Source organism: Xenia sp. Carnegie-2017, unplaced genomic scaffold (assembly GCF_021976095.1).
Source record: "Xenia sp. Carnegie-2017 unplaced genomic scaffold, XeniaSp_v1 HiC_scaffold_14, whole genome shotgun sequence".
Classification (NCBI taxonomy): Eukaryota; Metazoa; Cnidaria; class Anthozoa; order Malacalcyonacea; family Xeniidae; genus Xenia; species Xenia sp. Carnegie-2017.
Window position 1 is genome coordinate 1,992,085 of NW_025813447.1, and position 13,886 is coordinate 2,005,970.

General features: G+C 34.8%; 2 protein-coding genes and 1 long non-coding RNA gene across 4 annotated transcripts; 2 read left to right on the forward strand and 1 right to left on the reverse strand.

The window, feature by feature from the left end:
* Nucleotides 1-43: 43 nt before the first annotated feature.
* LOC124435688 (probable maleylacetoacetate isomerase 1) lies at nucleotides 44-1,043 on the forward strand. Its single transcript, XM_046985656.1, has 2 exons — nucleotides 44-407; nucleotides 508-1,043. Exons 1-2 carry the CDS (start codon nucleotides 89-91, stop codon nucleotides 831-833), a joined length of 645 nt encoding a protein of 214 aa, XP_046841612.1. The 5' UTR covers nucleotides 44-88; the 3' UTR covers nucleotides 834-1,043.
* Nucleotides 1,044-2,511: 1,468 nt separating this feature from the next.
* LOC124433925 (transmembrane protein 209-like) lies at nucleotides 2,512-13,592 on the reverse strand. 2 transcript variants are annotated; one of them, XM_046983775.1, is made up of 19 exons: nucleotides 12,707-13,592; nucleotides 12,323-12,624; nucleotides 12,100-12,158; nucleotides 11,754-11,882; nucleotides 11,434-11,690; nucleotides 10,764-10,849; nucleotides 10,647-10,684; nucleotides 10,479-10,559; nucleotides 10,111-10,210; nucleotides 9,594-9,660; nucleotides 9,438-9,500; nucleotides 8,676-8,772; nucleotides 8,406-8,531; nucleotides 8,114-8,326; nucleotides 7,930-7,988; nucleotides 7,510-7,545; nucleotides 7,090-7,163; nucleotides 6,637-6,707; nucleotides 2,512-3,304 (listed from the first exon to the last, which is right to left on the reverse strand). In XM_046983775.1, the coding sequence occupies exons 2-18, from the start codon at nucleotides 12,463-12,465 to the stop codon at nucleotides 6,650-6,652; spliced, it is 1,686 nt and encodes a 561-aa protein (XP_046839731.1). In that variant the 5' UTR covers nucleotides 12,466-12,624; nucleotides 12,707-13,592; the 3' UTR covers nucleotides 2,512-3,304; nucleotides 6,637-6,649. The 2 variants fall into 2 exon arrangements, with proteins under 2 accessions (XP_046839731.1, XP_046839730.1); XM_046983774.1 differs by lacking the exon at nucleotides 2,512-3,304 and having other exon boundaries at nucleotides 6,392-6,707.
* Nucleotides 9,021-9,171, forward strand: LOC124433927. The gene is made up of 2 exons (XR_006944650.1): nucleotides 9,021-9,092; nucleotides 9,141-9,171. It is a non-coding gene; the product is annotated as an uncharacterized LOC124433927 (long non-coding RNA).
* Nucleotides 13,593-13,886: the final 294 nt, after the last annotated feature.

Consider the following 13,886-nt stretch of genomic DNA (forward strand, 5'->3'; position numbering starts at 1 on the left):
TTACGCAACAAGACAGGAAAAACGTATTTTTAAACTCGGAAGCTACCAATAGCAATCTACCAAATACCAAATTATACATATACCAGTCATGGCATCTTCTGTAGACAAAATTGCATTGTATACCAACTATGATAGCTCCCCCAGTTGGCGAGTTCGAATAGCCCTGGCAATAAAGGGAATAAAATATGAAAGAATATTCTATTCATTTGATAAACCAGTCCAAAAGGATTACAACAAAGTCAATCCACTTGTACAAGTACCTACCATGCTAGTCAATGAGCAAGTCATTACTCAATCTTTGGCGATTATTGATTTCTTGAATGAGAGATATCCAAAGCCAAGCTTACTACCTGAGGATTTGATCAAACGAGCCAAAGCTAGAGAAATTGCTGAACTTATCAATTCAGGTAGTTTACAAGGTTGTGTTTTACTTAATGTTTACAGGCCACACACAATGTTTTGTTTGCCTGAAAGACATGTTCTTTAAATATTTGTCAATTGTTTTAGGTATTCAGCCAGTATGCAATCATTTCTACCGTCAGTACAAAGATGACTTAAATGAGTACAAAAAGCAGTGCAGAGTTGTCATAGAAAGAGGATTTAGTGCAGTTGAGAAAATTTTGCTAACAACTGCTGGGAAGTTTGCCATAGATGACATGGTCACCATTGCTGATGTGTGTCTTGTACCACAGGTCTATCAAGCAAAAGGATATGAGTGTGATCTTACTCAGTTCCCAACCATTTGTAAAATATGGGAGAATTTAAAAGATGTTGAAGCTTTCAAGACTACCCATCCTGATAATGAAGATGATAGCCCCAAATCTATTTCCTAAGTTACAATTTTTGATATGTAATCTATGGTGAGATCTGATCTGTCTATGGGTTAAGTTATGTGATTTTATATTTTTAATCTTGTAAACTCATACAATGAAATACAATAAAAGATGAATAATGTGTTTTAATGGAATGAACACTAAGTTAAAGAATTTATGTAATTGTGTAAAACGAAAGTTTTAAAACTGAAAATTAAATTTTTGCCAAAACGTGTCGTCTGCAATCGCTTTCCATGTGTTGTCATACCTTAGTCTCCAACCAGAAAGTTGCTACAGAAATGTATGTGAAAGAGAAAATTTCAGTCAGTCAACAAGAGTTTCTTAGCAATGTAAACACCAAATGGTGCAGCCAAGTGGTTCTAGTTCTTAATAACATCGAGAGAAATTTGGAACTTGGGAAAAGGTTCGAAATACACCGAACCAAAGCCACATTTTATCTCGATTAGATAATTTTATACCTGAAACGTACAAACTTGGGGGCGGGGCAACGAGGCCAAGCAGGAAAAAGACGACTTTTTCAAATGCCGCCTATGGTTATGAAATGACGAAAAAATGGTAGACACAAAGGTAAACACGACACGAGGGTAAACATAATCCCCCCTCCCCAATATCGCAAACGTTTCCGCTTGACTACGTCTCTGATTTTTACATGTTTAATTGGTACCTTGACTGTTTTCTAATTGTCATGGTAACAATAACACGTAACATTGATGATTAAAACAGTAAATAATTGAGCATTTTAAAATTTAAATGACGTAAAATGCCACCAGAGATTCCTTGTGCGTTATCTAGTTCGTTACCATGACGAAACACAAATAGACCAGAGATGATTATTGCGCGCGCAGCAAATTTTTCCCATTTCTCTAATGACATGGAATTCTCCAACGTCGATAGAAAACATAACGCTAGAAGAACAGAGTCGATATATAATACACATTGCAAAAAATCGTATCCATAAAACCACAAAATAGATGAGCAAGAATCAATTAAGGTAGCTACCAGCAGAATGGACGTAAAAAAGACGACTCTAGACGAAGGAAGTTATGAACGTGGAATAGACGTCATAAATTAGCAAGTTTTACCACCAGCCACACAGCTTTAAAAACGCCAACTTGCGTAGTTTCAAAAGGTATTGGATATTGAAGACAGAAAACAAGACAGAAAAAACAGCCACAACCTTCGAAGAGTTCATCGATACAGAAGGACGCTAATATCATTTTGTTCAGAAGTGAAACACAAGAAGCAAAGCCGCAAAAACATCAACAGTTGGCACAAATTTGTATTTAGCCACAGTCAATAGTTTGAAAGAAAAATTTCCATACATATTGAAGAAGACTCTCTAAATACCTAAATTGAAATCTTCAATTGATGAATTCAAAAAAAGATTTGAGACGCCTTGCTCAACTTCTGGTAAAGATTGGCGATAGTTTAGTTGAAAGACACGCCATAGCCAAAGGTACACTTAAGGCACCCATACAGAGCAAGCGAAATAGTAGAAAGAGCATCGCAGAAGAGTTGAGAGAGTTGAGTAAAAAATTGGCAAGCCTTGGTGACAAACTTCACTACTCAAAAGACAAAAAGCCGTCTAAAGGAGTCAAGTTGTTGCAACCAACAAAACGAACAGTTAAAAATGCCGTTGCCAGTTTCGTGAGAAAATTTTTAATCAAACCAGCCAAGGTTTGAGTGACAGTGAAACTTTTATTATATTAGGTTTTTAAACGTAGCTATTTTAAGTTTCTCTTTGCTCTCTGAGGCACATTTTACCAAGTATCTTTATTAGTTCAAACAAATTGTCTCGTGAACAGTTGGACGTTTAATAATTAAAAATTAATGTTGAACATTGTATATGACGTAATCATTGATGAAGCAGCCATGTCTATTTCAGAAGTAACTTAGCTGTATATATTATGATAAATTATCTCAGCAGGTCGCGCTACTTCAACACATCACTTCCATCAATGGTAAACACATTTTGTAGATCAAAAATGGTCTCATACACGGAAATTAATGGAGACACCCGCGCTTGGGCTGTTCACCGTTATAACAATTAAACTAAAATTACTAATTTACAAGGTTATTTGGTACGTATACAATTTCAATTTTCTACAAAATCAATTAAAAACAAAAAACACGAAATCAGTAATGCGCCAAAAAACGTACTAAACGAAAAACGAACACAACTACATCAATTGCAATCCGTTCCAATTCATCAACTTGTACAGCAGGAACATGATGACGATCGTTGGCGTATCTTATGTTGAGCTCATCACCAGCCTGTCTTAATTGAGACACTATTTCAGCAAAAGATTCCTGGTCGTTGTTCTCGTTCCCATTGGTACTTGCGTGCATAGCACCATTTAATCTTCTCGCGCTCGACATTTCCCGTAATGTCTTCTTGAAATTAAAAGTTTTCTTTTAATTAAAAACAATCACGTAGATAAAGTCAGGAAAAATACTTCCAAACAAGCGTTCTACAAATCGAAAATACGAAAGTTTGTTTAATACTTACAAGAATGAAAATATTCTGAGAAACATATGACACAGTACAGTAAGTTGTTTGAAAAACATAGAAGTTGTGTTCAAAAATCATAGTGGGAAAAATATTTTTAGAACTATATTGCACAGAGACCGTCAGATGCTCGCATCATATATAACACCACACAGAATATAAAAAAAACAAAATGCATGAGGTTAGAATTACGAGTATTAAAAGACGAATTAATTGTCTTTCTCCTTAATGTCGATACCGCGACATAATTAGACAAGCAACGGCCACCGGAAATATGTTTACTTGGGTTTTTTTCGTTTTCCCGACTTCCCCATCTATTAATAAAGTCTGTAGTTTATATAAAGTGTAGAACCGGTATTTCATTAGGTCTAAATTATAGACCTAATGAAATTGGTGTATATTTCAAGCACACTATTATGAGATGACACAAGCACAAGTAGCGCTTGTCAGATTCTATTACGCGCATGTAGTCTGTGTACAAGGTACTTTGACAAGCAAACTTTAATTTTTTTCTTTGAAAAACAATTATACACAAGTCAGAAAGCCGACTGAACTGCTCCGTTTTAAGACACGCTATAGAGTAGTAATTTAAAAATAATGAACGTATAGTTAGAAAGCACCAACTGATGTTTTATTTAAGCCCTCATATAGATGTTTTTTAACAAGTACCTAAATGTAATTGTTTATTGCCCGATAAGAATAATTGCTTTGAGTAATAACCGAAGCACATTGATAACATGATTTAACTTGCCCGATAATCAGCTCGCGACAACTTGTCAGAAAATACAAGCCCTTGAAATGCGCACACGACTAATTTTTACAAAAAAAGGAAAGGCTTACAGCTAGCCCAAAAAAATATAAAATTCATCTCTTTGTGAATTCGAATAGCTATCAGTTTCTAAAATACTCGCTTTTGTTGATAACTCGTGTAGTAATATAGTGTAGCTACTAAAATTTATTTCACGACAAAAATGTGCGCTTCTCTTTTATACGGTATATGCACACAGTTCTTAAAGGAAGAACAAAGAGCCCGGGTCAATTTTTTTGCACTGCTTTTAAGATATAGCTAGTTAACACCTCCGCAGCACAACATTGATAATACGTAACACACATACACACACACTTACACTTGTTCTATACATAACATATGTATTGTAATAATTGTTTGGACGACAATATTTCGAGAAATAGTTATTGATGCGACAATGTGTGGCTACAATATGAAGAAACTGGCTGAACACTTAGGAAAAATGTTTCAATGCAAGTATATAGCAAAGTAATTATAAAATTATAACGTCAGGTTGTTTAAATACATTCATAATATACACCAAAAACCATGACCAGCCGACAATTTAAAGAAGTATAATATAAAACAAATTCCGAAGAAGCAAGACATCTTGAGATTGCAAAATATGAATCAAAACAAGACGAGAAGTAAACTGTAAATTTTCGACTTTATTCAAAGTCATCCTCAGACAGAATGACTTTGACTTTTATTCTGTCTGAGGATGACTTTGAAATAAAGTCGTAAATTTACAGTTTACTTCTCGTCTTGTTTTGATTCATATTTTGCAATCTCAAGATGTCTTGCTACTTCGGAATTTGTTTCATATTATACATAATATACACGATTAGTCAGATTTAAAATGGTGAAATAATTATAAAGGTTATACCTTCTTTACGACAATTACGACTTATACTTTTTCACTTCAGCAAAAACTTGAGTAGTTAGCTATGTTGCTCTTGAAAACATAACATTTGCGTGCGTTTAAAAGCAATTTGAAAACACTTTTTTGTTAATACCTCACTTCACCAGCTGAATGTAGGCAAACTAACTCGCACGACGCGCGGTTCGTGAACTGCCTTTTGCGGCTCTCTTAAAAAGTTGACGCCGCTGTTTACCAAGGGGGTCTTGAAATGTAACGCGGCTCAGACGAAAAGATCGAAAAGCGGTGGCTACAAAGTGCAAAAGCGAAACAGCCATACGTCTCGTTAGACGGCATATGAGTGAATTAATAAAAGTATAATTTTACCTAAATGTAAATATTCTACAAATATTCTACCAAGCTTTTTGTAAAACTCAATGAAAGAGCAAGCTGTCTTTATTTTCAATTCTTTTGATTTCGACCGCATCTAATAAGAAACCACTTATGAAACTAACTGATCAACAACGCAACTTTATAGAACTAGGAAAAAAAATTCAAGCATAACGTATACACTCAAATAGATAGCGATAACGACTTGAATGAAAACCCTGGCACGATAAGCTAATAAAATGTTATCAAGCGTAAGATAACATAGCTACGCCAAGATTAAAAAAGATCGTAGCCAGTTACAAAACATTAAATTATTTCGTCCGTGCATTCTCGACATGAAATATAAATGATTACTTGCATACTTTTCAGGCCACAAAACGAAAATAACACACCGCAATTATAATTCCAATTGCTAAAAGTGTAAACTCTTATTTTAACTTAATTCTTGCGAAGACTTCCGAAAATCATTTCTAGCTCTACGCAAGTCCCTTGTTTTTATTCCATACGCTGCGTGCACGTGTTTACGTGTTTACTTACCTAAGAGTTCTAAGGATAATGAGTTATTGAAACGCCTTCAACTAAAGAATCACCGCGAAGTAGATAAACACAAACTGAGAACGAGTATCGCATTATTTGATGTTCATACTTAGCGCAGGTCGACTCAAGAAGAAAAAAATGATGGACAATAGAGCAATCAATCGAACGATATAACGAATATATAGTAGCATCATTTAGTGTATTTTTTTTTTGCTCAAAACCTTAAAAATATTTTGTTCAAAAACTACAAAAATTTATGTTTCACAACATCCTTGAAAATTTTCCACAACAATCACGTTAAAACAACTGTTGCAAAGTTGTTCTACAAATTACATCGTAGCTACGGTGAAAACGCAAATCCTCTCGAAGACAAAAAAATGCGGAAAATATATGTCTTTGTTGACTCAAATGACATCATAATCCAATCAATTAACTAATCTGCAGCTATGTAAACAAAAAAAATAGCCGATAAGAGAAACTTTGAACACACGCAGCGATTCTCCGCCATGCCATACAAACATTTTACTTCAGGTCAATTATCAGCATTTTCAAACAAAAATATTTCCAGGCATTTTTCCAACGCAAACCGCACGAGTCGATAAGCATCTTTTTCATATTATTAATCATTTTACGATGAGATACTTTAGTTCTTTATAAATGATCAATTTAATAACGGTTGTAGCGCGCAAAAAGTCATTAATCGTCAAAATGCAGTAGCTACCTCAATATTATCATTATCGTTTGTTGAAAATCCCTAGTATGTTCACGCCGGACGGACCAAGATTAACACGTCTAGAAAGATCATAAAAAAATCATTAACAACACAATCGCTATTTATAGACCCCTTCGTAGGAAAAAACACACAAGTCGTGGAAAATGTTGAGACAAAACCATGAGATGAACGATTAAACAAAGAAAGTCTCTCAGCTTTTATAAAATTATGATATCTCGATGTGGGATTTAATAAGATATTTATTTCAATAAAACGTAACCCACCCCCCTTTCAACAAAGTAAGTGATTGAAGGTGTGTTGTATTTACATTGGCCAAGCATGTGAAGTATTCAAAGCCGGACTTATAAAAGACAAAGAAAGAATATAGAAATTCAAGGGGAAAGACATAACATATCGAAGCAATAACTAACTCAAGTAAGAATCATTTGTTAGAACACCTACCCAAGCATGCCGTGTTGTCGTCGTTTGACGAGAATTAAGAATAAAATAATCGTGTGGAACAAGTTATTCCGTCCCTAAAAAGAGCGAAGAACAGAATTGCGACTATTTAAAAATTCACAGTTATTTAAAATCCGCACAAACGATAATGTCGATTTCAGCTTCCTTTTGAAAAAAAAGTTTGGAGCTTTGAGATATTCCTGAAAACATTTAAATGTAGCTAAAACTTACGGAAGACAATTTGATTGGTCCATCTTTTTATTTATCAATCAGATCATTTTCTGTAACTTTGAAGATGCAAACTACCAAACATTTGAAAATTTGTACGACTATTTCAATGTCCAAATGAATGTTCGAAACTTTTTTCAAAAGCAAGGTGAAATAGACGGTAATGTGTCTCGCACAATATTTACTATAATATACCTTTCCCACATCATATACTTCATCACCAGAGATAACCTTTGGATAAATTAAATGAAACATATAAAGATACTGCTCAAATAAATAAAATTCAAACAATGATAAAAAAAAAACCTTAAGCAAGAAGATGAAGTCCATTAATTATGAACTAAAGACGACAGTGAAAAGATGAAATCCATTGATTATGAACTAAAGACGACAGTGAAAAGATGAAATCCAGTGATTATGAACTAAAGACGACAGTGAAAAGATGACATCCAGTGATTATGAACTAAAGACGACAGTGAAAAGATGAAATCCAGTGATTATGAACTAAAGACAACAGTGAAAAGATGAAATCCATTGATTATGAAGAATAAAGACCACTATAAAAGAGTAAAAAATTTCATTTGGCGTTCGCAAAAGAACTGGCAACCTATGTACCTTGAAATGTGGTGGGTTCTGTTGAAATCTGTGGATTGCTAGATCTCGTTTTTTGGAATCTGGAAGACAAACGTCATCATCAGAAACAAAAATGACAAGAAATCAATACCTTAATGCTAAGGAACAGTTAAATGCCAACGTTGTAGTCTTCTCTCGGGTCAAATCCTCAGTGTTTAATACTCACCTAATTTATCGAGATCTTTCAAGAAATAAAGTCCAGTGAAAGATCTGCCATCTTGATAACGAGCATCAGTAGGGAGCCTGGAATCCATGTACGTACAAAACATATGCATAACAATTTGTGCGTCAGTTGGTAGATCCTGATCCCAGTTGCGTCCACGGTAATGACTACCAGATTTCCAGCGGTATACGCCCATACAACTGTCTTCGCCCAACTCTACAGGATGAAAGTAACGCAATTAGCTACAATTATTGGACTAGGCTGTCATAGTACAGAACGACTGCTTCAAGGAAACCTTTGATTCTTTCCACAAGATATTCCTGATTATAACTAAGTTCTAAGTAAGGTAAAACAGCTGCCAATGTCGGTAGATGTTCAGCTTTGTTGGTCGAAACAAGTCTTAAACTTCCTAAATTAATTGCTAGAAATAGGAAGAAACAGCACCGTTATATTTACCATAGAATTGTCTACGGACAAAAACATTACCCCTAAGCACTCCCTTCGATCCTTTAACTGGCGAGAAAAACAAATGCAGTATTCTAATTTAAGCCAGAGACATACTTACATCCAATTTGAAGTTCAGATGAACCCATTTTCTGTAAGCTCAGATTAATGTCGTCAATTTCCCTGACAAGCTCACAGACAACAGTTTGACTAATCCACTGAAATAAAATACACAAACGAAAGATACTAAAACAACAGAAATCTTTGATGATCCCGGAATATCATCGTTCAATAACAAGCGTTGACCAAGACACTAAATTCTATTAAAATCTAAACCATACTACATTGACTTGGAAAGAATTCAAAAATATGCCAAATTAGGTGCTTTACGTAGTGCTAAGGTAGACATAAAGTTTGACATAAAGGTAGACAAAAGGTAGTAGACATAAAGGTAGATATAAAGGTAGTAGACATAAAGGTAGACATAAATGTAGACATAAAGATAAACATAAAGGTAGACATCAAGGTAGATATAAAGGTAAAAATAAAGGTAAGCATAAAGGTAGACACAAAGGTAGGCATAAAGGTAGACATAAAGGTAGACACAAAGGTAGACACGAAGGTAGACATAATGGTAAACACAAAGGTAGACATAGAACGTTGAAAAGACGGCCGTTTAGGAAAATTACAACTTTTTATAAATGCTGCTTATGCACGATAAAATAACACTTTTTGAAATGTCGTCTCATATGAAAGATTAGGTAAAAATAACTAAAGGATCTAGAGGAGCAAATTCTTGTCGTTTCGCCCCTATCCCACGATTGAGAATGTTTTTACACGTCTTGGTTTGAAAGCAATTGTTTTAGACAACTAGAATTCATACTTTTCTAAGATTTTCAGTCCAAATATCAAGATCCTGTCTAGAGATACCAAACTTTGACCAAAGCTGCAATAAAAAAAAATGCAAATGATGAAAATTAGCATTGGGTCAATGTGATATTTACATCAAGATTTACATCAACATAAACTGCAAACACACCTCTTCAGCTTGTGGGCTCATATGACCATATTCATCCTCATCTTTGGCTGTCGCACTTAATGGGCTTCTGAAAAATTGTCATTATTTGTAAGATCCATGTAGTTGAGGTGTCCCTGAACCAATCAAAATCTTCCTTGGAACGTTAAACGCGTGAGTGTTGGAAACGACGCGTATTATGAAACATGACTTACTGACATAAAATATTGTCACATGTAAGATTGAAACCATTATAATACGCAAATATAATCAAACACTGTTCTTGAGTAGCCTTAGTGAATGCCTAATAAGCATTGTGTTAACAATACACCAGTGATTGCAGAGCAGGTGGGAGGGGGTAGAAGGAAGCATAATCCCCACTGGGAAGACATGGGCTAGCACTTTCTCCATGAGCAAGGAATCTATTGAGTACAATTTAGCATCCCATCTATTAAGTATGTTCTCATTCTATGCTGTCCCCCATGTGCACAAAAAATGAACAGGAACCACAGTGCCTGTAAACATTTGATGGTTGCCTCACCGAGTTCCAATTTTGTAAACAGAGAGTGGAGTGTTGTATTCAACATGAGATCCAAATGAAGACCACTGATAAAGACCATGTGGTGAGGTTTTCAATCCACCTGAGTTTAAAAAAAACATCTAGTGAAGAGATATTTGCAAGGACGAGTGAAATCATAACATCTCAGCAATATAATTCCTATAAATACAATAATTCCTCTATTTCCTTTAAAAGAAACAACTTGTGAAGCAATGTTGAATTATCCATGTTATCTCGACAACCTTTATTCCCAAAATATCAGACATTCTGACACTTGACAATTTCCTCTCATCCACTAGTGAAATCAATAAAGGAATGGAGAAAAATAGGCTTTTCACAACAGTATTCACCTTGGTAAACCTCCCTTCTATCTTCTTCAAACTGTAAAAAACTATTCAATGCATCAGCATTTCGAAGACGATCATCTGAAACTGAAACTTGTCAAATCAAAACCTTCATGAAGCAATAAACAAAAGAAGGTAAATGTGTTGTTAAAACAAAGAACATATGTAACACACTAGAGATGGCTCTTGGTGGCGTGGAACTCAGAATGGAACTAAAATAAGAAAAGAAATTGAGAATAAAGATAAAGTGAAAACAGCATTAACTCTCACAGAATTAATAACACAATATACCTGTTCTTTTCTTGATTCATAGAGAAATCATTATAGAGAACAGGGGACGTCCTTGTAGTAAATGATGGGCTACCACTTCCAACAAACTGATATAATCAACAAACACATGAAAGTTAGAATAAATTCAAACTTTTTGTTTAATTTTCAAACAGGGTTTAATTTTTTTCTATAAAAATTGCATCATATTTTTTTTAACTAAATAGCAATTACATTTTGTGACTACCTGGTAATGTATGACTACCTGGCCACTACATCGTGACTATCTGGCCACTACATTGTGACTATCTGGCCACTACATCGTGACTATCTGGCCACTAGATTGTGACTATTTGGCCACTACATTGTAACTACCTGGCCACTACATTGTAACTACCTGGCCACTACATTGTAACTAACTGGCCACTACATTGTAACTACCTGGCCACTACATTGTAACTACCTGGTCACTACATTGTAACTACCTGGCCACTACATTGTAACTACATGGCCACTACATTGTCACTACCTGAACACTAAATTGTGACTATCTGGCCACTACATTGTGACTACCTGAACACTACATTGTGACTATCTGGCCACTACATTGTGACTATCTGGCCACTTCATTGTGATTAGTTTAAAAAACATAAACTAATTAGCTAAAAGGACGTAAGATCTTCATGCTTCTTACCCTCTTTCGAAATGACATGCTTCCGGGAGATGTTTGATACATAGATCTTTCATTATCATAAAGCAAACTAGAAGTGCAATCCACACCACCATATGACATCACACCAAAGGAATTGATGCCAGACTGTAAAGGAGATAAGTTGATTTGAGCATCTGAAATAGGGAACACTGGAGTTCTTTTTTGAGAATAGATAGATGGGCTGTCATCAGTGAAGAATTCATTAGGTGATATTGGCTTCATTGGTGAAAAACGAGAATCTACAAAATAATATAAACAAGGTTTCACTTCACATTAACTTAAAATAATTATCCACAAGATACCTTTTGAATTCACTGCCAGAAGTTGATACTGTTTGGCTGTCAGTATTACAGGATTTTCCAAAAGCCAAGTTAGAATCAAGAAAGTCTCTGAAATGAATCGTATTGTGCACCATATGGCAACGCATACCTCTACAATAAAAATATGATTGGATGGCAACATTAATGAAGAGATAGTAATTAATGGAAAAGAGGAGGCACTAGTAGGAATAATCTTCTTAGTTTGTTTCATATTACAGTGTAAGCAAGTAGTTTACAGTCTTTAGTAGTCAGTCTTTAAAAGGTTGTTTTGCCATTGAGTCTCACCAAACTGCATAATGGTGTGTAAAGAACATTCCTATTAACTTACCAATATACCACAGAGGTTCTTGGTAAATCACGCCAACTTCCAAGACTGATCCAAAAAATCTTTAAATATACCTTTGGATTAATTTCGTACTACTTTCCTACGTATGTCAGAATGACTTGGGTGTATAATAAACATAGCAATGCTTAGACAAACTATACGAACGTTAACATGTTAATTATGAAAATAAATGTTTTTGGTGTACATTGATATACATTTTACATACATTTCTGTGATGGCGAAAGCAGCTAACATAAAATTTATAAGCGCCCATAAAAAACCAACTCGCACTCTTTTACTAGAATTAAACTTTTCAAACGACGTCTGAATAACATCAGATTCGCTTCGTGCTATACCATTTACTTGCATCGCTTCGTATGTCACTTAGATGACAAACTTTAACTTTTCAAATTTAGTATCACTGACGATATTTCCAAACCCACATATTTCCATCCACTGAAAGTTAAGGCGTTCGTTCCCGACCGACTTTGTCTCTTCATAGAATTCATTCAGAGTTGTACACTTTTCCTTGAAAGAAAATTCACGGTTAAACAATGAGATATCTCAAACTTTCGCATATTGTACTGGCTCATCCTAATGACCATCTCACCTGCCATGTTTTAAGGGGGCTGCCCCCCCAGACCGTACAACTTTGTAGACAAACTCCAGTGAACTCATCAGGTTATCAAAATTCTTTCGTGTTGCTTATTCCAAGGTTAATTCTAAACGCAAATTCTTAAAGATATTATAATATTGGCGAACACCCAAACATAATTTCTACACTACCAAAAAGTGAATTTATACATGTTTTTACTTAGGAAGCGTCACTAATATAATCATAGAAATCACTCTCCATTCTCAAAATTTACGATTTTAAGAAATATTTGAATGCTTTCACTTTGGTTATAGTTACGTGATATGAATCATGCGCGGTGAAGAGTTAATACTTTCTATTTCCATAGGACAAGAGAAGAAAAAATTTGCCTGCAATGCTCATTTTCAACACCAATCAATTCGTATAACACTTGTCTTTTCAAGCGAAGAGTACAATAACTTGTTGAATGGCATAACACAAACTCCCCAACATATTATGAGTTGTCTGCTTGATTATTCTTAATAATATTCTCTTGGCAAATAAAAATTTCTTGGCCATCTTTTTTTAACATCCACCCCTCCCCCAATTTATGAACACACTCGACGACATATACATGACTGAGCGTTGTTGACGGATTTGGGAAACAAAGGCACACTCATCTTTATATAGGTTTAAGTACAAATCATGCCTCGAGGTTAAGAAATATTTACAACAGAGATATTATTTAACATAAAAATTTCGACCAATTGCAGAAAGCTGTCGAACTTTGCTAGTCGTGGAGTAATGTTTTTTGGTAAGATAAGGTTAATATGTGGAAGCTCGTAGTAAGCAGCACTACTTAATTATCAAGATACAGACAATGAAGACAGCAGTAAAGGCATATGACGTGTGACGTGAAACATCCGATACGTACACTCTGAAGATCACATCGTATTAAACAGCCAATATAAACTCTTTTCTCTTGGTAGGAAAGAAGAGACGCAGTCACATTGATTTTGAATAAACTCAAAACTTTATTTCAAAATGCAATAGCACAAACTACGCAAGTATTTCATACAAGCTGCTGCACCCTGTCAGGCTCTAATTGAGCAACATGAAAATTATCTGTTTGTTGTAACTCACTAAATTAGTAATTGCGTCAAATTAAGCATATGAAATATGAGTGAATATTTCATACAAGCAATATGTTGTACTT

Bases quoted from the DNA above. Each gene is read 5' to 3' on its own strand.
- LOC124435688 (XM_046985656.1), top strand. From the start codon at position 89: ATGGCATCTTCTGTAGACAAAATTGCATTGTATACCAACTATGATAGC. The intron at 408-507 runs GTAGTTTACAAG...CAATTGTTTTAG, and splicing joins TGCTGAACTTATCAATTCAG to GTATTCAGCCAGTATGCAAT.
- LOC124433925 (XM_046983775.1), bottom strand. From the start codon at position 12,465: ATGCAAGTAAATGGTATAGCACGAAGCGAATCTGATGTTATTCAGACG. The intron at 10,850-11,433 runs GTAAGAAGCATG...TGATTATATCAG, and splicing joins GCATGTCATTTCGAAAGAGG to TTTGTTGGAAGTGGTAGCCC. The intron at 6,708-7,089 runs GTAGGTGTTCTA...TGATCTTTCTAG, and splicing joins CGACAACACGGCATGCTTGG to ACGTGTTAATCTTGGTCCGT.